Genomic DNA, 23,926 nt, shown 5'->3' with positions numbered 1-23,926 from the left:
GGCACATGTGGCCTCCGGGCCGTAGTTCGCCCATGTCTGTTCTAGAGTATTCTCTCTTCAGGCTCTAGTACTCGCATATCCTGCCTGCAGAAATGAGAGAGGCTTCCTTTGAAGAAATGTTTCAATCTCGACGTTCTTGCTCCGATACAAAATGCCTCTTGCTCTGCGTTACCCCCTGACATCCGGATTTTGATTGTTTTACTACCACTTCTCTTCTTTCTTCTCACCCCCCCTCCTCTGCTGTTCTGAGTGGGGGAGAGGAGAAGATGACGGACGTGAGATTGTTTCCGTCAGGATTCTGCATCAACTGACCACGCAGGACAAGCCCTGAGAAAGAACCGATTCCCTGAAGGGCTTCATTTCAAGAAATAAAGTCATGTCATATTGAATAACAGTGTACAGGACAACACTATGTGATTAAAGTTTCCCTCTTGGCATCCATTGCTTCCTGGTCATTCATCCCAAATATTTCTTCTCGTTTTCCCTCAAATTGTTGTTGTCAGCCCAAGTATGCATGTGCAATGGGAACGAATCACTCCTGGGTGTGCTCAAACACACACAGAGTCGCCTAAATGCTCTTAAATCTATTGAAATACTCATTGAATTACATAAATACTGATAAACCAACTGGATTCGTGAACTGCGGGCCAATGTAAACCTCGGTGACGCTTTTGCAGTTAATCAAGGGCGAAACCATACAAATTGACTTGACTGGCTCAAAGAGACGAAGAAGTTTATTGTTGAAAAACTCTTGACGTGACAAAAATGTTGAGGAGTCTCCGATTCTAAACTCAATTCAGACGCATCGGTCGACGCCACGTTAGTCATCCCAATCGTCATCGTCGTCGTCATCATCTCCGCCCTCATCTTCGCTTTCATCTGCGAGAGCACAAACGCGTGTCAGTCGACTTTCGTTTTCGTTCGTCCCAGGACAAACGATGTGTTTACCTGACGAGTGGATGACTTTGCTCCGCTTCTGCATGACCATCATGAGGGCGCCGACGATGCCTTCACCTGACTCGGCCGACGGGCTGGCACTCGGTTCTGGACTTTCGCTCACCTGCGGCACACAACAACGTAGCGAAACGGCGGGAAAACGCCACGAGCATGGGTTCATTAGGACATAGGATTAATGTGGGGGGGTTCGAGATTAGGGTTTCAAATTACGGTTATACACTAGGGTTGGTGTTTCAAATTAGAATTTGAAACTAGGTTTCAAATGAAGGCAGAAAATTTCAAAATGGGTTGAATATGGTGTTAGGCTTTCAAAAAAATGGTTTCAAAGTAACGTTAGGGTTTCAAAGGAGGCTTTCAAACTGATTAGGTTTTCAAGTTAGCACATTAACGAAAATGATCAGTTCAAGCCTGGATTTGTAAAACAGTGTTTCAATTTTCAAGTTAGGGTTTTTAATGAAGACATCAAGGCTCGGTTAATTTTTCAAATGAGGTTTTCATATACTCGAGTTTCTAATGACGGTTTAAACAAGCCTGGGTTACACACAAAAAAAAAGTCTGCTTGATTTTCAGTATGTCAAAAAAGTATGGACATTGGTTGCACGCATTGAAAACAAGTTTCACCAACATGACGATTGCACAAAATAAAATCATAGTTAATTTGCTGGAATATGAATTCAACCAATGTACATACTTTTTAAAAAATATAAATTCACCAGACGTTTTTTTTTTCTAATGTATGGTGGAAATTTAAATTTGTTGTTCAAACCTGGGTTAAAAGGAAGACAAATCTAAGATGGCCCGTTTCTCACTAACAAGCTCAGTTTATATATTTTTTCATTTTCTTTTTTATACGTTCATTTTGGAGAAATTAGGAAATAAGTGAAAAACACATATTTTTAATGAAGAATATGGCCACGCCCCCCTCCGTTCCCCCCATGGTACTACAAGAGTCACTCAAGGGACCGGTTTCAAACTTTCCATTGGAAATCATTGTACTTTAGGTGCTTAAAATGTCCAGAAACGGTAATCAATTGGCACCAAAATTCATGTGGCCATCCCTACCTATGACCACTTCAACATATCAAAAGGCTTAACCTCTCCGTGGCTGATTTATATCAGAAAGAGGAACTGTGGAAGTGAGCAGAGGATATGTTGTTTGGGAGCTGCACAATGCTTCTTTGCTGATCACGGTGAAGACGCACGGTATAAAAGCACCAGTCGGGATATTTACTGAAGTGGGAATGAGTAGACGTGGACATTTATTTCGATGAGGGTTGGCTCCAGCTTTTTGATTGTGGCCAACGTAACTACAACGTTTTAATCTTTGGAATGTTTCAGCTACACGTCTGACAGTGTTTTTCAAAGTTGTGTTCGCTGAACATTGACACTCGCAAAGCGGCCCTACGATGCGCACTGTTCAAGAAGACCACCTCCAGGGTTCGATGGGGAGTTTATCCGAAATCGACGCCAACTCGCGCCAAGACGCTGACAGCTTAATGAATTGTGGATGCGAACGTGTTGAGTGGCAACAGCCAGGCATCCCTGGCACCAAGTCGGCGGTAAGAAGCTAATTTTGTAGCGCAAACAGCGTCTGTTTAGCGACCAAAAGCTAATTAAGAATGTACGTTTTAGTACTGATCTCATTTTTACTTGCAAACCTTTTATATAAGTGCAAATGTTGACGGCAATCAAGTGTCTCTTTAAGCTTTCTGAACTGTGGAAGTGGTACTTTACATTTCGTAGCTTCTTTCCCAGTCGTATCTGATCCAGTAGAGCGCCTCTGTTGTCTGCTCCCGTCACAGACGCAGTGGCGGGTGACGGAGGAGAAGAATGCGCGTGAGGGTCCGAGGAGAACTGGAGTGGCGGAGGTGGTGGAGGTGGAGGAGGCGGCGCCGGATCTCCGCAAGCTCCCCTGCCGGGCGGGGACGGGGCAACCGGAGGTGGGAAAGCCGCAGCGCGCTGATGTTGTGTGGGCGGCACCGGGGGCGCCACATTATGAGAGATGCCCGCATGAAAGGTCTTGGAGGACGGTGGTGGAGGACCGTGCGTCGGCGGCAGAGGAGGCGGGCAGCCTCTGTTGGACGGCGGAGGCGGCGGGACGGCTCCCCGAGCTGCTCGGTGCGACTGTGCCGGGATAGGAGGCAGGGGGCCAGGACGCCCCCGTGGAGGCGGCGGCATCGGGACCGAATTGGGAAGAGGTGGAAGAGGCCCCTGCCTGCCCGGGGGAGGTGCTGGAGGCCCAGCGACTGCAGCACACACACACACACACACAGGAGCAGATAGATATTACTGTCAAGAAAATTTTGGGGTTGACTTCCCCTTTAAAAAAAAATAAAATTATATATATATATATATATATATATATCCATCCATCCATCCATCCATCATCTGTACCGCTTGTCCTCTCTAGGGTCGCGGGGGGTGCTGGAGCCTATCCCAGCTATCTTCGGGCAGTAGGCGGGGGACACCCTGAACTGGTTGCCAGCCAATTGCAGGGCACACAGAGACGAACAACCATCCGCGCTCACACTCATACCTAGGGGCAATTTAGAGTGTTCAATCGGCCTGCCATGCATGTTTTTGGAATATGGGAGGAAACCGGAGTACCCGGAGGAAACTATATATATATATATATATATATATATATATATATATACAGTGAACCCCCGCTACTTCGCGGTTCACCTTTCGCGGGTTCAGTGCTTCGCGGGTCTAAAAAATATTTGGGGGCATTGTAGTTTCGCCGAGCGGCACAAGGGGGCGCTGAAGCGGTTAGACGGCCGGCGTGCGCCGAAGAGGAGAGTGGACGAAGAAGAGAGTGGACGAAGAAGAGCAGGTTCCCCCGGACACGATTGGTGGCGACGGACACGATCGGGGGCGACGTTTCGCGCGGTTCGGACCGTACCCGAGCTGCGGCCGGCGTGCGTGGCAGTTAAGCCGAAGAGAAACAACTTCCGCCCGGGCACTCGCGCAGCGACATTTTGCTTCGTTCGGGACCGTGCGTGAGCTCCGAAGGAGACCGGCCGGCGTGTGTGGCTGTCAAGCCGAAGAGAAACAACTTCCGCCCGGGCACTGGCGGAGCGCGAGGCTGTCAGTTATGAATGAATAAATAAATAAATGAAGAATGCCACCTTTCATTTCACTGTCATGATCCGTGCCTGTCATGCCGCGTGTGTTTTTGTTTTTTCAGCTGTGTGTCCGTTCCTCCAGCGATCGTCTCGTGCTGCGGGACGCGCTGATTACACTGACTATATTGTGATTATAATAAATATCTTTGTATCACCACCTTTTTTCCCGGGTCTGCGTTTGGAGAGTCCTGTTCAATCCTCCAGTTCTGCTGGAGGATCATAACATTCACAGGGCACACCGGACGGCGTACCAGCAGGTAAAAGTCGAAGTAATTAAATAAATACAAAAAGAAGTAATTGAATAAATACAAAAATAATGGCTGGGGAATAAAAAAATAATAAGTTTTAATCATAATTTGTTTTTTTGTTAGAACATGAATTTCACTCTCTCTCTCTCTACCAGTATATATATATATATATATATATATATATATATTTTTTTTTTTAAGCATTTTTGAAGGTGTGCCGCTACTTTGCACCTATATATATTTATATATATATATATATATATATATATATATAGGTGCGAAGTATATATATACACGGTGTTTTTTTTTTTTTTTTTTTTTTTTTTTGAAGGTGCGACGCTACTTCGCGGATTTTCAGTTTTCGCGTGTGGTAACCGCGATAACCGGGGGTTCACTGTATATATATATATTTGTAATTATTTATTTATTTTTTGCAGGTGTCCACTGTATATATGTCGATGGCAGTAGACTGTGGGATTTCTGGTGACGTCTACAAACGTGATAGAGAAAGAGTTAAAGGAGACATACAATGAAGCCTTGTCAAATGAACGACAGCTCATACCACGGAAAACTCAAAAGAGCAGTTACTCGTCTCTCAAGGCACTTCTGTATTTGTATTCAAGCAATAACCGAGTCCATTTCCTTTCATGAGTCCTCCTTAAAAGCAAATTGTGTACGTGAGCAATGATGACATCTGACCTCCTCTATTCGCCTCCCTTTTGACCGCCTCCATGCCACCCGAGCGCTCGATGATGTTATAGACCATCTGGGACGTCTGCTCATCCCTCATCTCGTCCTCGCCGATGCCCGCTTGCGAGAGCAGGTTCCACAAGTCGGGGTCCAGATTGTTGGGGTCAAACCCAACATGGCTAACGTGCCTGCAAGGATGCAATAAAGGTACAAATGCTGTCGGTCAATGATTTGTTTTTAACTTTTAAGTATGATACATTTGTGTTTAATCTTTTTAGATTGTAACACAACTTATTTTATTGTTTGATATGATGGTAATTAGAAAGTCAAATATTTTTGAGGTAGTACTGTTAGATTTAGGCGTGCTTGGCTCACATTATTTGAAAGATGACTTGAGCAAGGGTGTTATATGTTACTTGCTGTGGCACCGTTTGGCGCACTTCCGAATTGAATCCGGTCGTCACTGGATTGTCTTTATTGGAGGGCAAAGTCGCCCCCCTCTAAGAGCAGGAATCATTTTGGACAGTGCAGATCATCTTCCGCATTTGTCAGAAAACTTGCCACGTCAGTGTAATTAATCGTTTCGTTGTCCAAAAAAACAATGTCTCAGTGTTAACGTTAATATAGCAAGTGTTAAAGATGAAAGAACCAGAGGAGATTCCCACCGAACGATTCAGTACTTTGCAGATAAGTTTGAGAACACTTTATCGGTTGCAAGGATCACAATTATGGCACTTGATAAAACAAATGAAGCTATCATGTGTGATGTGAACATTTACTGCTACGCAGAAATATTTTACAAAACCTCAAAACCCAAATGTTCTTCAGATGACTTACTTAAATCCACTGGGGGCGCCGATGTCAGCTTTAGAGAGGCCCTTTTTCTTGTTTTTCTTGTCCTTCTTCCCTTTGCTAGTCCGCATTGAGGAAGCAGAGGGCAACAAGCGGTAACGGGCTGAGATATCGGGGCTCGGGATGTCCGCAGAGGCTTTGTGAAACGAACCACGGCTACCAAATGTCGCTTTTGGAGGACAGTACATAAAGGTCATTCATTTATTGATGCACATCATCAGTGGTAAAGATTGCAGAGAAGCAAAGGAGTTACATTTTTCTGGTGGGGCAGGAGGAAGGGACCCTCTTTCTGCACAAAAATGGGAACATGAAAAAAATTTGTCACATTCACTTTGTAAAAAGTATACATTTGGACGACCTCTACCCACAAAAAGTTTGAAATATTCAGGTGTAGGGTAAAAAAAAAGTTTTTTGGGGGGGCGGCTCATATTTTAACAGATTATTGCTGTTTATTTGGTCTTCTTTAATGAATAAGCAAAACCAAATTACATGAGAGGGAGCGATGTGTGTTGCACTCCGCCTATTTGAATCTGTGAGCGACTTCTTAGGAAAGGGTTTGGCGTCCACTTCTGAGGCCACCTCGGGTTTAACAGCATGAAAATTATAAATTATTCAAGCTCTGACTGCAAATTATTATTATTTTTTTTTTAGATTAATGTGGTGATTTATTTTTCCATAAATTGTAAAATATTGTAAATACAGTGGAAGTGTCAGACTATAGCCTGTCTCAAAACATTTGCTTTTCCAAAGATAATAACACTTAATTTTGAGTGACACTGTCAGGGAGGTATCGTTTAATCAATGAAGAAGTTTTGCTTTCATTATTTGGCAGTGTGAACCACTTACACTTGCAATTACAAACTGGTGAATGACAGTATAATCTTTGTAGCGGCAGAATTTTAGATCAAACGCTAATACTGAGCATACAAAATACTTGCGAGGATAATCAGTTTTTAGAATAGATGGATGGATAAAATGGTTGTTAATCAGAGTCCAGTAGTACCTTGCCGGTTGCTTCTTTGGTTGATTTTTTCCACTACAGCGTTTCTGAAGACTTCTGCTTCCTGCTGCTCAGCGAAATTCAGTCCAACCTGACAGTCCTGCACGACAGGCGTAAGAGGACCAGTCAGACAATCCAACCGACATTTGTGTGGCACTACATTACCGCACAAAGACTGGTGACATTTCAATGAAGGGCACGCTTACATCAGCAGCAAAGGTGTGAAAGTATAGCTGTGAAGAGGCGGAGTAAACTATTTGGTTGTAGAGTTCCTGCTCCCAAAGTTGCTTCTCATTCTGTTGGGAGTAAGACAAGTCATGAGTACAACAAAGGATCCGTACTTGAGTTGGTTTGTTGTAACGCTGTTACAATCATACAGTTTATTAATGGTCCCAAGCAGGGGGCGGAGCTACGTGGCGGCCGATGCGTCTTTTATAAGTTTTTGCAAATAGATTCTAGCCGAAAATTCCTCAAGTCCAATTTGAATTCCACCTCCGCTTTACATGATACATACGAGCACAGTCATTCCTCATTATCTATACCGTGTTTAACTTTTTACGACTTCACTCTGTCACTGATTGTTTTAATCATACTTGTGCATATTGTGGGGAACATGGTGGCCATTGGGAATGTCGGTAAGATGTCTTGATTTTCCCAAACGGCCGATGTAATTTCACTGATCGCATGACGCTGTCACTCAACATGCTGTGTGACTCACGATTTTGCCTGTTAATAGTCAGCCAACCCTTGATTCTTATTTGCTGACTTTTACGTCACATTAAAGGCATACACAGTCAATGTCCCCAAATGGACAAAATTATTACCTTCATCCTGCGTGCACATATGTCGATAACAAAATAAATAATTGTACTACTTTGTGGATTTTGTCAATGGAGGGGTTGGTATTTGACATAACCTACGTGATAAACAAAGGATTACTGTAATTAAGTTTCCAGGTCATGTGACGCAAGGCACCTTTGTGTGGCCGCCAACGGAACATTCTTCGCATGTGATGTGCCGCCGTTACCTTCAAATCGTACATGCGGAAGAAGTACGAGCGCTGGGGGTTGTCCTTAATGAGGCAGACCACACCAGTGTGCTGCAGGCTCCACGTGGACGGCTGGTGAGGCAGGGCCATGAACAACTGCGCCACTGTTGTTGCCATGGACTGTACACAGTACACACACACACATCACTTTTTCGCACTTGTTTTCTTTTCGTGCATTTACATTTGTATTAACCAGCATTGTTGTGTGAGCGCTGAACTTGGCAGACAAAAAGAGACGCAGGCACCCCAACACAAAAGACAGCGTCAAATTCTCACATCAGAGGAAGAAATGCGTCAGGCGCCATTTCCTCCTTTTTCGATGACTTCATGCAAGCAGCTTGTTTGTGACTTTATAGATACCTTGAAAAAAGTGCTGAGAGTTTCAGACAATGGTTAGGGAGAGGATTAGGTTTTGAAACCAGGTTGAGGGTTTTAAAGTCGGGCTTTCAATCTAGGGATTCAGTTTAGGGTTTGCATGACTACTTCAACACAAGATTGCGATTTCAAACTTTGTGTGAAAACCTAAGCGTGTGTTGAAGTTGGAGTTTCACTGGTTATGGTTTCAATTCAGTGGTCAAATTATGGGTTTCAAGACTGGGTTAGGCCTTCAGAGTTTGGGTTTGAAAACAAGGGTTAGGGTTTTAAGACAGGGTAAAGGCTTGAAATCAGAGTTCGGGTTTCAAATTCGTGGTTCAAAGCCAGGGTTATAACTTTAGGTTTTCAAGTCGGAACGAAGCTTTCAAAATGTTTTTTTGTGCTTGGGTTAAGGTCTCAGATTATGGCTTTCAAGTCATGTTTGGGCTTTTTAAAGTAGGGGTTTAAAAATGTGTTTGGGTTTCAAGCCAGGGATAATATTTCAAAGTAAGCTTTGAAGCCAGAGTTGGTGTGAAGGGTTAGGATTTAAAGTTTTCAAACCATGGCTTCAAGTTTAGTTTTCAAGCTAGGGTTAAGGGTTCGAAGTAGGATTTTAAGTTTGTGTCAAGGTTTTGAGCCTGGGTTTGGGCTTCAAGTGGCGGGGTTAGGGTTTGAAACAAGCTTTGGTGTTCCAAAGTAGAGGCTTTAAAAATTGTTGTACTGTAGTTTCAGTTTGAGCTTTAAAATTACAGTTTCAACCAAGGATTCCATTTTCAAGTCGTAGTTAGATTTTCAGAATTGGGTTCCAAGTAGGATTTAAAGGGCCAGAGTCTAGGGTTAGGGTTTCGAAGTGTTTTGTTTTTTATCAACCCGGCAAAAGAATCAATTAATTTTTAATTTGTTTGTCAAACATACTCTTCACCGTTGAAATGTGAATATATGTATGCATCAACTTGGAAAAAAGACACACACACAGACTGGAGTGGCAACTTACAGCACACCTTCTGCCCAGCAGGTTGTCCAAGGCCTGACTTTCCTGCAGGCTGAGAAGGGAGCTCCGTGCATTCTTCGTCTTGGTTTTAGCCGGGCGGCTCATGGCACAGCTGGAACGAAACGCTCGGTGGTGTGCAACGGCGTCTTCTTAGCACAGGCCGACGTGCCACCGCAATGGAGGAAGTTGCCTCTCTTCTCTGTTATTTCAACTCATAGCAGGAAATGCAGAGACACACTTCTCCAACCCCCACTTGTTTTCTCTTAGAAGCAAGCAGTGCGGAGGGTAACTACTTCCATTTTCTCTACTCATTCTATTCTCAGAGCTCAGACGGGGTACAAATGAGGCATACTTTATTGACGGACAGTTCAAATTAACTTACAACTGTACAGGAAGGACACGCAAATTCAACATCTTTTAGTCAACATTTACAGACATGAAAAGACTTAATTTAATATTCACATACCATTCGGTTGTCATGAAGAATGGTTCCTAGAGTAAAAGCTTTACACAAATAGGTCGAGCTTCCCAGCTATGAAACACTCTGTGGCAGGGGTGTCAAACATATGGCCCGCGGGCCGGGACCTTTTTAAAAAAAAAAAAAAAAAAATTATTATTATTTTTTATTTTTTCAAATGGGCTGTCTTTGTCACCCAAGCTGTCTTCACCATTAATGTCACAGTCGACAGCCTCATTATATTGTTACCATTCGCCAGAGGGGTCAGTGAGGTGAATTTTGCATTCACACAGTAGCAGACAGCAACATAAATGGTGTATGAATTTGTGAAAGTGTCGATTGCGTATCTTTACAGTTCTTACAATGATAATAAGACAAGAGGGTGGTGAATTTAATGAATACCATAGTTTGGATCATTTATGCATTTGTATCTGCAGAGTTCAAAGGGCAACACGTGGAGATTGTGCAACTCACACGGTTTCTATGAAGCTAATTATGCCATTTTTGTTTTGCACAATTTTTGAGAATAGGACTTAAAGCATAATTCTTACAGCTTTGGAGACATTTTCACGTAAATGTGGCATAAAAAAATGCGTAGTTTGATTTTATTTGAGTTTTGTTTACAATTGTCTTAACGTTATTGATGAAATTATACAAAAATGAGCCACAGGTGCACCATGTGGACAGCTGCACCCTCTTTCTGAAAAGTTCCCATTTCAGTTTTGACGGTGTGATGAGTCAGTTGAAGTTGTCAGGATTTCCAGACGGATGTAGAAATTCATCACTTTAAAATGTTTCATGAATATTAAGTTGTTTTGATAAGAGCTACGTGTATTGATCCTATGTGATCTGTAAAATAAAAAGGTCATTTAATATTGCCCATATGATTTGCTACAAGCTAATCATCAACCAGTAATTATCACCAAAACAAATGGGGAATTTTGGAATAGTTATTAATTCTGACTTCTTAGACCAAACCGGCTCGTCCCACTTGAGAGCATATCGGGGTGAATGTGGCCCCTGATCTCAAATGAGATTGACACCCCTGCTCAATGGTTTTAACATGATAAAGTTACTGCATTCATTCTTTGGTTTGCAACAACAGATACAATTGACCTTTTTTTATAGCAGCAAAAGCCTACAAATTGCATCATTTTTGGTTGCAGCATTTTTTTTCTTTTCTACCCAACATCCTCACCTCCACAAACTGTCAGAGTTGGTTAATAAAATTTCACCTAATGTATTGTCGAAGTCCACAAAATGTATATTTTTGTAAAAACTTCAGCGTGGCACCAACCCTCATCGTTCTTATTTTATAAACTCTGAAAAGGAGTCATATGTGTTTACCAAATGAAATGTTGAATTCAATTTGATGACAAGGAAACGATTCAGCCCACTGTTGACTTTACAGCATTGCCTTGAGATACGAGTTTAATTCACTCTGTGACCACGCTCAGAACGTAAATCATCTTTTCAACAACACCAACAACTGCAATCCAGTTCACTGTGCCACTCCTTCTCGTGTGCCTGCCTTGGCCATCGGGAGGGAGTATAATATAGTCCCGCAGAAACAAAAGAAGAATAGCTTCACAACTACACAAGTAACTCAATAAGACGTTGGAATGTAAGTCATTTGTTTCGGATAAATGCCTGTGAATATTGTTATACCATCTGTCTACATGTGTTGCGCCACCATTTGTCTTTAAATATGCATTGTTCTAAAACTTCAATTATCGATGCTAATAGTTAGCATGCCAATGGTGTTTTCCATTGTATGCCAGCATTACCCTAGCGGGGCCTTTCTTGAGGCAGTTGATTGGTTGTTTTAAATACACATTACAAGGAGTCGTTTTCTTCGTTCTATGTTAAGTTTGACTGTAAAATTGAAGTGCGAATGGCAGCCGTGGCAGGTCAGGTCACTCGTATCTCAAGGTAACACCGAGTATTGTAAAGCTGAGATGGGAAGTGGATAAAGAGAACTTTGGCAGTGAATTGTTGTTTTTACGCAGAACTTGTGCATCCATACCCTCGATTGGATACACACGAGTCACACTGTTGCTATTTTTTTCTCAACTCCCTTAGCAAGATTAAAAATGGATTATATCTCGGAAGCAAATGGAGCAAAGGGTGAATTCAGTCACAACAGTCTGTGCTATCTCTCCTCCATCGCAGGGCCTTTCAGGAATCACATTTCTTTTTTTTTTTTTAGTTTCTTCTTTCATGGCCAGCATGTACTGTTTAGCTGCTGGAGAACAATACATTTATTGATGGGGAGGGTCTTCAGTTCACATTGTGTTATTGCTGGGGCCTCAGCGAGCAACTAGTGTCCGCCGCCGCTTCGATTCTCTCCGCTCACCCAGTCGATGCAGATAAAAGACAAACTCACAACCATGAAGATGAATCCCAATGCAGCAAAGCATGCAGCCTACGGGTGAAAAAGGAGCTGCATGAAAAGAACGGAACAGCAATACAACACTATGCACCACGACGATGAGCGCTACCTGAATTTTTGGTCTGGACAAAAAAGGTTCTTGCTCTGCCGGAACGATTCGTATGTAGAAGATTCCAGGCAGGATGAAGATGAGGCTGGGGGCCGACGTGGCTCCTGCAGAGAAATTAGGAGAGGCATTTCGATGAGGCTGTCGGAAGCCGAGGCTGTAATGTTGCGCAAACACGTACCGATGAGTCCAAAAATGTCGCGGATGGAGGGCACAAAGATGACAAGCAGGTTGACCAAAATGAGGAGGAACACTGCGATGGAAACGTGTCTGGCCCAGTGAAAAGGCTTGTCAGGGCACAAGATCTGGAGAATGGCTCGGCGGATCTACAGCAGGAAGGAAGAACAGGCAGCGTATGGTCAGCTCACAGTTCGCGCACTGTGTTTCATTGCATTTCAAAAACAAATGGGAATAATAATTGGACTAAAAAAAATATGATGCAACTCTCACCGGGAAGAGCACCACAGGCACAGTCAATGTGACAGCTACGAGCACGGCCAGGCGCACACAAAGGATCAGCACGTCCAGAGGGTCCACGCGGCTGTAGGTGTGCAACAGTTCAGACTCCACGGCACCTAGGAAGAAAAACAAACAAGCTTTGACATCCTGCTCCGTCTTTGCGCTCATTCATCACACTGCAAAATGGCGTTTTAAGGAAAACAACAAGTTGGTCATTCATGTAAATGTGTGTCGTTCACATGTAGCGTAAGAGCAAGGAGATGTTTGAGTTTTACCGTAGAAGGTGAGGTATCCAAATAGTGCCGTGAGCAGGTACATGATGAACATGGCCAAGATGGAAATGTTGGCAACATTCTGCATACGCTTCTTGGTGGCACTAGAGACAAGAAGACAAAAATTAATTGCAATTCTCCCCCTCATTTTAGCATTTCTCTGTGGGAAAGTATACATGTAATATATATGTAATAAATATGAAACAACAAAACAATGTCCTTCCGTTGTTGTCTTTACTGTGTGTGTGCCTTCATCTGTGCCCCAAAAGATGTCTTTTCACTCATTCACCGGCAGTGACTGGAAAATGGCTCTGAGATTGGGAATTTGGGAATGGCAGTCATAACTCTTTCCTTTACCAGGATGACATGTCTTTACCTCTTTCAGAAAGTTCCTGAGACAAATCACCTTTGCTCGTACTGGAGCGATTGACATCATTGTGTATATTTGTGTCTAATCTCGTGTATTTGCTTGCGGCATGTATTGTGTTAAACTAATAGAATTGATGATTGACATCAGTCAATATGTTTTGGTTTTCAATGGGGCTGAATGATTATGGAAAATAATATAATCAGGATTTCTTTTTCCCCCTCAAAATTGTGGGTCACGGGAAAAATGATCGAATTACTGTGTGATGCTAACTCAATGAGAAAAGGCTCGATAACTGGTTGCTTTGCTTGGCGGCTTGGGCACACAATTCTTGTGAATTAGATGATATTTTTGGGTCTGTAAACTAAGCAAATGACAAAAAAAACGAAACCGGCGGTACCACTGTATAAAGCATTCTTACTCTCGTAGCTCTGTGTAGATGGGCAGCACTTCGGGGTGGCAGACAAATGCGAAGGCCAGGATTGGGATGGTGTATGCAGTCTAAAAGAAAATCACGCAAAGGGTTAGTGACAGAGACTGCGTCACTGGACTGGAAAAAAAAAAAAAAAAACATGTGACAAAGTTGAGAGAGAGCTACGAAATCTGTGGTGTTCTCACCTGCAAGTTGATGGTGAATAGCTTGGCGTCACAAAAGTCTTCCGCATCTTCTGTGATTGTGTAGTTGTCAGCCAAGAGGGTTGTGTTGTGCTGACTGTCCTCCAGTGGACAAGGGATGTTGAATCTCTTATAGATCACCTGGAAGGAAAATTGTCTTTATTGTGTCAGGTGTGCCACATTTGATTTGAAAAGTATGTCGGCATTTGTTTCCAATGGACTCACCGAAATGAGGAAGAAGACCATGCAAGAAAGAGAGAAGCCACTCGTAAATCCCAAATAACCTGAAGTGGAACAACATGATTGAAAATGAACATGATGAACATAAACCATTTTTACATAATATTTCATGCCAGTGCAATTTATGAGCACAAATGTATGGCTGAGGAAGTGAACAAGGATGGGGGGGGGTAGGTGATGACAGGATGTGAAATCATACCAAGTTGTTTCATGAGTGCAAGAGGAAGGATGATGGCAGCGCTAACAATGATGATCAAGTAGTTTCCATTCAAGAACCACTCTCTGAGACCATACAAATAAAAATCAGTGCACTAATCTATCAAGCTGTCACTGAAGTCAAATGACAATATCTGACACTCACCCCGTGTTTTCATGTTGGCCTAGGAAAGCCTGAATAACCAGCGGGAACTCTGATTTGACAATGAAGAGATAGCTGGACATTGCTGCGGAAAAAAATATTTACTCAGTACAATCCTTTAATTTTCATTGCAAATTACTACAAATAATCACACACAAAGATAATCATTTTACCTCCGATGTTGTGTACTGTGATGATGCTCCCGGCCAGAATTTTTCCCGGTGGGCCAAAGGCTCTGTTACCAAGCTGCTCATATGCTCGGATGCCTGAAAAGTGCCAAACCTTAGCAATGCAGCCACAAAACGAGATTGTACAGCAGCAATGCGCAAACTTTTTCTTCCAAGGGCGACATGAAAACAAACCAAACCAACAAAAGAAAATGTTGCAATGCAATTTTTATTAAGAACAAAAGCAATCTACAGTGTTGCACTTAGTTAAAAAATATAAATAAATAAAAAACTAAACTGAATGCACATCTGTCTCACTATGCAGACTCAGATGGTCAATGGCAAAAATAATTTACTCAATTCTAAACATATATTTATCTTATTTATTTATTATTACATTAATGTAGCTATTTGAAATAACTTTGTGTAACACAACATGATTTGTACGGACTGCATGAAGATATAAAGTACTCTCACTGCATGAATTATTTGATGAAATGAATGAAACGCTTTGAATATGAATTTATATAAATTATATGAATTAAGGAAATTATGAAGAAGGTTTGCTGGAAGTCGAAATGTGTTGAATTTATCGGAATCAACCATCTTTGTTGTTTACTTTCACCTTGAAGACTTTGAGGTCGGAACTGGGACAATGCGATTGGATAAATCAAATTTCCCATCTTCCTCAAATGCTGGAACATCTCTTCAGGCAGTCAGGACAAATCACAATGTGTTGCATGAAGTTATTTTCAAGAAATAAATTAATGCACATCACTGGAATACTAAATAATGAAAGATAAATACATGTTTCTAATCTCGTAAATTATATTTTGCCATTCTCAGTTTGTGTCTGTGTGTGTGTCATACACTGTGGCATTTTCATCATAGAGACAGAAAGTTATAATGAATCGCCTCAAGGAAATCAATGTATTCAGGTCAGGCAGGGTGAGTGTGTGGCAATGTAAGATGGCCGCCGTTGGCTTCACTTCTTCAAAGGCCAATTAAGATGCATTGTTAGTCCATTCATATTCAAGCTTCTCTTCGCCTGCCTTGGCCCCCAGGTGTAGAAATTCAAATTTAGTAGTACAATGCATGCAAATAACACGTTTTGAATGAACAGATAAGTTTGCTGTCCAGTATAGCGTGGTATTTGTTGAGCGTAACGCCTCTTACCAACAACTCCCGCACTCCTCAGTAGTAGGTGGATTGAATATGCGGACAGAATAGCAATGAACACCAACAAAATTCTGAAACACAAAAAAAGCAAATGCTTTTATTTAACACTACTGAACATGCAATATTCGGGTCTACGTCAATGTGATTTCCTCTATTAGCCGTATAAATAGCCACTCCAAATTAGGCCAGGTTATGAAAAAGAGTGAAAGGAAGAAAAATCTTGGTCCATTCGTTCAATTCTCAGAAACATTTGCTAAAAAAAAATAAAAATAAAATAAAAAAAGACACCCTCTTTGTTTTCCAGCAAAAGCATGAAAGTTTTGTGCCACCACTGACTGTTATTTGGAACTTTTCATAAATCTCTCCGCCTTGATGAAGGTCCCAGTTACAGCCCCTAAGCCTGATGACATACCTTCTTGGTTTGAACTGATGGTAGCAAAATCTCCCAAACACGTGTGGCATGTGTTATGAAAGTTAAAAGCTTGACCATTAAATTAAAATTAAAAAACACTGCTTTTTTACAACACCTGTCCTGTGCATCCCCGCCGGATGACACTCCTTTCTCTCCTCCCTCCTCAACACGGGATAGCGCACGACTAATCCAGGCAGGCGTGTCTTGAATCTGATCACTACAGCTAAATTTAACTTCTTAAATCTGGTTTAAGGAAGCTGTGTGCGCGCACACACGTGTATTTGTGTCTAATATAGCTCATTGTTCAGTAAACTTTTTCCAAAATACAAACTGACAGATCAAGCTGCAAGCTGCAAAACCTATAAACGTTCTACCTTCACCACCAATGCAAAAACAATCACTTTTTCCTGAGCACGTGTGAACGCACTCACGTTTCATACATCTTTGCTGCAAAATCAAAGTATCGTCATTGCTAATGTTAATCTGGAACTTCAATTGAAGCAACTCTTGAAGATGTGAGCAAAGATGACTGTGGTTGATATATTGCCCAAAAATATACTCACAATAATCTTTGATTGATACTGAAATCAAACCAACCACAAAGGAACCACCATGGCAATAAGAATATAGATTAGTATGCTAAAATGTTAAAATAAAAAAAAAACTATTAGACAAGAATACATTCCTGCAGTGTACACGTTGGCCTCTTTGGGGCAGTCTTTTGCATGCATGGAGGTGAATTTTACTGTTCACAAAATCGGATACTTGTCACATGTAATAGAAAAATTGGAATTGAGCTATAGTGTGAACATCAGGGGCCTCTAACTCTTGGACCAGGTCGCCAATCTTATTCAACCATTTATGTACTGAACTGTTATTATTCAGGATTGAGAAGATTGGATGAGAAAAAAAATAATAATTCAGATCCCCTTTTTTGTTAGTTAGTTGGTGCAGCCCCGACACGCCCAGACTTAATCTCCAGCAGCCCCCTCACAAATTGAGTCTGAGACCCCTGACATATATGAAGAAGAAAAGCGTAGAAGAAGACAATGGCAAAATAATTTAAAAAAAAGAACAATTTTTCAGCAAGATATATGCCCACGAGTATTGTTATATTACCAGTACATGTATGTTACGACAGTGGTTTCTGTGAATATTCATTATTTGAAGGTAAATCATTTCTAATGCTACTTTTTGATCGCCGGTCAATAGGGATTTTCCATTGAGTGCGAGCAGTAGAAAAAATTAATAATTCAAATAAACAGCCGGTGTGATTCCTTTCATTGTGTGTTTAGTTTGACAACAAACTCAAACTGGGATCTCAATAAATAGCTTTAAGCATCCTCAGGAAGGGCAGAAGAACATTCGTCACACATTTGCTGCAAGCAACGCGGTGCATTCAGAGTGAATTTGCAGCACGGGAACTTCCATACACACAAAGAACCGTTCGACACATTCATTTGTTTTCTTCAGTGATAATAAAGCCAAACGTGAAATCATAATCACATTTCGATTAATTGCCCAACCCCAGATGATGGTGTTCACACGCATTGCTAGTGTGCAGCGTAGCAAACGAAAATCAGGGGTGAAGACCAAGTTGCACATTTACTGTGTGAACTCACATAAAAAGAAGAATTCCAGTGTTGGACATGGCAAAGGCCAATCCCAGAATTCCGCTGCCCATTATGGCATTACTGAGGTTGAAAATGGACATCCCAAATGAAGTCTTCCCTTCAAACTGCACCAAAAAGAAAAATAAGTAAATGAGTGACATGATAGGTGAACTGTGTCAAAAGAGAGAGTATTAAAAAAAAACCAACTCACATCTGTGAAGTGGGTTTCTTTTTTCGCACCAGCTTTATGCGGGAGAAATTCCTCATGTTCAGCCATGGCATCCAGCCCATCAAAGCTACAATGCAAATAAAGCACACAGACATAAATTAAACTAAACTACAGCTTGTAAGCGAACCCATGGGAAAGTTTTTATGACCATTACGTTATCAATTGGTCTTATGTTTGATTAGGGTTGACCTTTTGCTTTGTGTGCGACTTCCTTTCCATCTCTGTGTGTAAATCGTCAGTCATCAAGGTCATGCTAATCTAATGATTACGCAGTAGTGACATCCGGTTGCCTCCATCTGACTTCTCTTCTACATTTTATTTGTCATACTGTAATTTTTAAAAAGATATTCGGCATTTGGAATTAGGAAATGTGGCGAGAACACAATTTGGTTGTCCTTTGTAATGTTCAACTTTGAAACCATAATTTTGGTCACATGTCTATTGTTAGTCTGTATAACTGTATTATTAAACATATTTGTAGAAAATGGAAGGGAGTTTGGTTCCTATGTTTTATTAATAAATTGTCTTACAAGATCTTACAAGACAAATCATTCATCTCTGTCCTATTAGGAGCAGATTTCTCCCATTGGCGCTGAAGTCAATTTCTTACACACTTTTCTTGCACACTGTCAAGACATGCACTGCGCTATGAAAATACAGAGCTGTTGCCGCAATAATGACATTAATTCTTATCGTTCACACGTGTTTATGTCACCCATAGCTCACTGAATGCGTCCTATTCAATGGCTGGGTTACATTCATGTTGTACTTTTTTTCATGAAATGCGGACTGCATGCGATACAGCAGCGTGCGAATCAGTTCCACTGTTGGCGAAACGTTCATGGAACGAATTATTGAAGGACTTCAAAATTGCATAACTCGATCATGTTCACGCATGTCACTTCTGTTATCCTTTGTGTGACTTCATTAGCGCCACAATAACCCTCACTAGACTGTGTTCTGGCTCAATTATGGATGAAATTTTTGAACTTTTGAGTTAATGAACGTGTGATTCATGTACAATTATCGTAAAGCAAAAATGGAAAAAAATATTAAAATTTGGAAGTGAACTTGACTGGCTAGCTCGCCTGGCTAATTGTTTGCTGAGTTGGCTAACTCAGACAGCTAATTTGGTGAGTTGGCAAATCTAGCTGCTTAGCTAGCTGAACTAGTTCATTTTACTAAGGACTTTAGCATGTAATTAACTTAACTATGCATGTTGTTTTGTTTCATTTTCATAAAAACTGAGTTATTTCCTGCAGGTTTGTTCATCTGTCTATGACAGCGATGTATTGTGACAGGCAGAGCAAATGCGCAGAGCTGCCACTAGATGACAGAAATTAAAAATGAGCTGTGTATCCAACGGTTGTCATTCATACAACATGGCACAGTAAATGCTTTGTGTTCAACTAAAAAGATCCACATTTCACTAAGTCCATATGAGAGTAAATTTATACAAGATCATTTTTCAGTATTTGTGACATTTTTTTGTTTGGTGTTGTGTTGTGAGACTCTTCCCATGTCAAAAATATGCCTTGCCTTTTCTTCAAGACTTCCTGTACTGTGCATACAACTATATATATTTGTGTATAAAATGTCTGCACGATTTTTCAGGCAACAAATCAAAGTGTCTTCTTACATTTAGTCTTTTAGGAGTAGGACAATCAAGCATACATGTATGTGATCATAAACACAAAAGACTTGACCGGTGTGATCACACTTGGTCGAGGCCCTGACCACATGTGCCCATAAATGTTTTTCTCCACCTAAGTAGGAAGTAAGTATTGTGGTTTTATTTTATTTTATATCTATAAACGCTTCATTTTGGAATTTAATTTTCAACCAAAAAGTAATGGGTTAGAAGTGGGTGCGAAAAGAAAATTTGTTGTCGCGGACATAAACATTGACATATTAAGCAAGAATCCGCCTGTTTTGCTCATGCTAAAATTAAATGTTTGCTGTCAAATTACAGTATTCAACAATAAATCTCACCCATCTTCTCGACTGTGTCCATTCATTTTCTGAAGCTCCATTCTGATACAATGAAAATGTGGATTTGCTGTCCTGATTAAGTCCTCTTCAAGCTGTAAGTACAAAAAAAAACAAAAAAACGACACATTTCATTTAGGACACTCCCTGTAATCCCGTATACAGTAGAAGTAGCCATTATTAAATTCAGCTGTAACGCCACATAAATGCCACTCCAGCACATCTCGTGATTCCGCCCATATTTGCGTTATTGGTGGGGAGAACATTCGGCACTGGAGACGTATTTGAGCATACACACACGCACACAAATGTATACGTTTAGGAAACACAGTACAGTATTGATATGTGCTGTGAAATGGTGAATACGATATGGAAAATATGAAACAGACCTTCTTTTGTGCTCAGTACAACGGCTGCTCAACTCTGTCCTTACCAAAACATATCCAGGAGTTCGAGCAGGCTTTTTCTGCCATTTTTCTTTGCAGGCAGAAACATTGTTTTGTTTTTTGTTTTTTTTCATATGCGGCCTGCCTTGTGTAATGCCCTAGTTCCATCTGAAGAAATACAGCCTCAAAACATGATGCTGCCATTTTCAGGCCACTACTAGAAAACAAAAAAAAAAGTAAAGTAAAGCCTAGTAGAACATTTATTTTTTTGGCAGAGGCACATTAAATGGTGTAGGTACGTGCTAACTCTCAGTTCAAATGGGTATAAATGTGATTGGTGAAATCTGAGGACAATCTCATCCCCAGAAGGGACGCATACTAAATATATAATTTTAGTTATTTTTCGATGTCTTCGATGGATGTATTTTCGCAATTTTGCTATCCAGGTTAAAAAAGCTTTGAAATGATTTTCTTGGTCTCTTCTTTTATATGCTGACAACTTGGCAATTGAATTGAGTTGAGTCGACTTTTTCAAAGCAACAGCTACTTGCACTGGAACAAACGGCAACCAATGCGCACAAGAAACAACAAAAACAACGTGACTTGAGTTGAGCAGTCTCGAGACATACACACTGCCGACGAGCTGACTGTGCTGCAGGGTCAAATGACAAACGTGGTGCGAGGACTGAAGAGTGTAGGTCTGCGCTCGTGCCACTGGGTCATAAGATACTAGCCCTTTCCGCAGGTCACCCACACGCCCTTGGGATTCTCGCATGTGACCCCAACAAACGCACTGATACAACATTGGGTGACATTCCAAAGACTTTTTTTTCCCTCCTCCACTCCCACACTCGTCACACAAGAGGGCTGCTGACGTAGAACGAACCTTAATGTGGGAAAACGTACTAAAAGGCTTCTTGTGTGAATTCTACTTTAACTGTTTAGTTGTATTGTAGCCTCTTTTTTCAAAAGTGGTATTACACAACTTTTGCAAAAGCACAGATGAGTGGAATGTGTCCAGGCTTCGGGTCATAAGAATCTTGGGAAGCCTGGTTAACTTGAAATTCCTTTTTCTCGTCAGGTTTAGCTCCTGTAAACTATACGATTAGCTCACTTCTTTAATCTTCAAGGGGAAGTCAATCCAAACATTAGCCATTTTGCCACTTGCTGTCGACTGAAAATGACTTTGCAGTTGCTCAGGTAACAACCAATCATGGCTCAGATTCAGAAAACAGGTGAGCCGTGATTGGTCATTTACTGAGCCCTGAGGAACTGTGATGTCATTTTCTGTCGACAGAGGTGACAAAATGGCCGCCTCCTGAGATGGCCAAAAACTGATGTTTTTTATTGCTTCATTCATATTCTACACACAAACGGGATATTAATCAGAATGCCATGTTCAGACTAGTAGAGGCACATGGAAGACATTGCAAAAATTTTTGGGGGTTGTAGACATGCAAGCAGTTCACATTAGAGTATTTCCAACTGTTTCTATTCACGTCCCTCTTCTCCAGTCAGTCTTTTGTCAATTGATGGTGTTATGAACAGCAGACTTTACGTCTTAGACAACACTGAAAGCAAATCTGGAACCATTTTAAAGCCAATAAACTACCTTCGCAAATCAAGCGGGGTAACAGACAAGAATCCTAATTTTTGGAAAGTAGAAACTATTGCAAGAGAGACTAACAGGAGTGGAGGAGGGCAGTGGGGGGTCCACACAAAGATTGAATATGTATCTTCCATAGTCAAAATGTGATACCATTTCATTGAGGAAAAAAGCCTCGCTCAGAAGTCATTTTCAGCAAAAAGAGAGCCAACAGCAAGAGAAATTATTTAAAATCAAGCAAGTGATGCGTGAACTATCTGCATTTCAATAATGGTTGTGTGAAAGCTATTGAATAACATAACAGATTACATTGTGACTCCCATATCACCTTTCACCCAAAAAAGGAAGAAATCTTTGTAAAATTATTTTGAGCCAAAGATTATTGATATGAAGAACATGTAATTAAGATGTGATCTGTTAATTTGACCCAGTTTCCCTCATTCCATAAGGAAACAAAGGAAACAGAGACGTCAGCCATTGAATGGCCTCAAACTCACCCAAATATAATGTACATTATGTATTTATTGTTTTTATTTGGTTTATTTGTTTGACTTAATTTAGTTCATGTAGAACAGTTACACGATTTAACATTTGCAAATACGAGATTCGTGAAATCGTCTACAAATGAATAATTACAATAGTGGAAATAGAAATTATAACAATTTCTCTGCGTTCAGCATCGCTTACCACATGGTGCAGTCTGATGCAAGAGCGGCTCACTATTGACAGTTAGTCCCTCCACTCCCTTCTTCAAAATGTACAACACACACTTCTCTCGCATAAAGCCACTCACCCGGGTGTCAAACAGGACGGCTGGCCTTCTTTCCACATACACACCAAAAAAAAAAAAGTCCTGGAAATGCACTGAAAAGAATCGGCGTGCTCCTTCTCTCCGTTCTCACACTTTTGCTGGGTATAATTACTACGCTTTACTCCCTCCAGAGCTCCTCAAGAGCGGTGGGAGGAGAGAGTAGGGAGATTATCGGCTGGGGAGGGAGCGAGGGGGAAGAGGAACACCCAGAGTTAACCCTTTACTCAACCACAGGTAGTGGTCCCATGCATTGACAAGAACATGTTTTCACTGGGAAGTCTGAAATGCAGAAAGCAATCGCCTGAAGCTTGTGGACGCATGAAACTGCAATGCAAGTTAGTCAGTCACATGGAGGACATATAGAAGTGGAGACACATTCCTATGCCATTGCTGATTATGCAAGCGGAGAGGAGTGGCAAAGCGTGTGTCACCCGAGGTGGGCTTTGTCGCAGCGTGAGTGGATCCTCACGGAGGCTGGAAGTCACAGTGATGCTATATTGGTTAAGTAGATAAGGTAGATAAGTGCTTTCTTAAGGCGGGCAGCATGTGATTGCGCTTACGAGTGGAAACAGTGTGCGAGTCGTCATCTAAGTCCCTCGCCCGGCACGAAAGGAGGGATGGCAGAATTTATAGAACAGTGATTGCAAACCACTGTTTAGCGCTGCATCAGAATGCTGTCAGAGATCAACAAGTGTGTGGGGGGAAGCTATTCAGTTTCACTTCATTGGTCAGAAAATTGTTCATTTACTCCAAGTAATGTATCTTTGTTCATCTGTCTATGCCAGAAACTTATACTGACAGGCAGCACAATAAAATGAATTCAGATATTTCTTTCTAAATAAATAGATTATCCATGTTTGAAAATGCTGGAAACATGTGCAAAGACTGAGAATGGTGTAGTACTCAGTCGTGCCGGGACCAGGGCTTCAGAAGCATGGCCACTGAAGTACATCTGTACTGAGTATGCACCCGTCTGGGAGAGAAAGGAAACGTAATACTT

General features: G+C 41.4%; 2 protein-coding genes across 3 annotated transcripts; both read right to left on the bottom strand.

Moving 5' to 3' along the window:
- Positions 1 to 716: 716 nt before the first annotated feature.
- Positions 717 to 9,454, bottom strand: wasb (WASP actin nucleation promoting factor b). Its single transcript, XM_088289710.1, has 10 exons — positions 9,272 to 9,454; positions 7,903 to 8,043; positions 7,082 to 7,171; positions 6,879 to 6,975; positions 6,129 to 6,164; positions 5,861 to 6,044; positions 5,033 to 5,211; positions 2,692 to 3,203; positions 949 to 1,060; positions 717 to 879 (listed from the first exon to the last, which is right to left on the bottom strand). The coding sequence occupies exons 1-10, from the start codon at positions 9,371 to 9,373 to the stop codon at positions 821 to 823; spliced, it is 1,512 nt and encodes a 503-aa protein (XP_088145836.1). The 5' UTR covers positions 9,374 to 9,454; the 3' UTR covers positions 717 to 820.
- Positions 9,455 to 9,878: 424 nt separating this feature from the next.
- LOC148340601 (sodium-coupled neutral amino acid transporter 3-like) lies at positions 9,879 to 23,274 on the bottom strand. Of its 2 annotated transcripts, XM_088290750.1 has the most exons (16): positions 22,909 to 23,274; positions 20,127 to 20,218; positions 18,117 to 18,201; positions 17,915 to 18,030; positions 15,878 to 15,951; positions 14,708 to 14,800; positions 14,538 to 14,619; positions 14,376 to 14,458; positions 14,162 to 14,220; positions 13,940 to 14,077; positions 13,743 to 13,822; positions 12,958 to 13,058; positions 12,674 to 12,798; positions 12,405 to 12,549; positions 12,227 to 12,330; positions 9,879 to 12,150 (listed from the first exon to the last, which is right to left on the bottom strand). In XM_088290750.1, exons 2-16 carry the CDS (start codon positions 20,165 to 20,167, stop codon positions 12,046 to 12,048), a joined length of 1,431 nt encoding a protein of 476 aa, XP_088146876.1. In that variant the 5' UTR covers positions 20,168 to 20,218; positions 22,909 to 23,274; the 3' UTR covers positions 9,879 to 12,045. The 2 variants fall into 2 exon arrangements, with proteins under 2 accessions (XP_088146876.1, XP_088146877.1); XM_088290751.1 differs by lacking the exons at positions 17,915 to 18,030; positions 18,117 to 18,201; positions 20,127 to 20,218; positions 22,909 to 23,274 and adding an exon at positions 16,293 to 16,450.
- Between the last annotated feature and the right edge of the window lie 652 nt (positions 23,275 to 23,926).

Source organism: Idiotropiscis lumnitzeri, chromosome 3, assembly GCF_059441095.1.
Source record: "Idiotropiscis lumnitzeri isolate Australia: NSW breed Sydney's pygmy pipehorse chromosome 3, RoL_Ilum_1.0, whole genome shotgun sequence".
NCBI lineage: Eukaryota > Metazoa > Chordata > Actinopteri > Syngnathiformes > Syngnathidae > Idiotropiscis > Idiotropiscis lumnitzeri.
The sequence above is the reverse complement of the archived record's forward strand: the minus strand, read 5'-3'. Positions and strand labels throughout refer to the sequence as shown.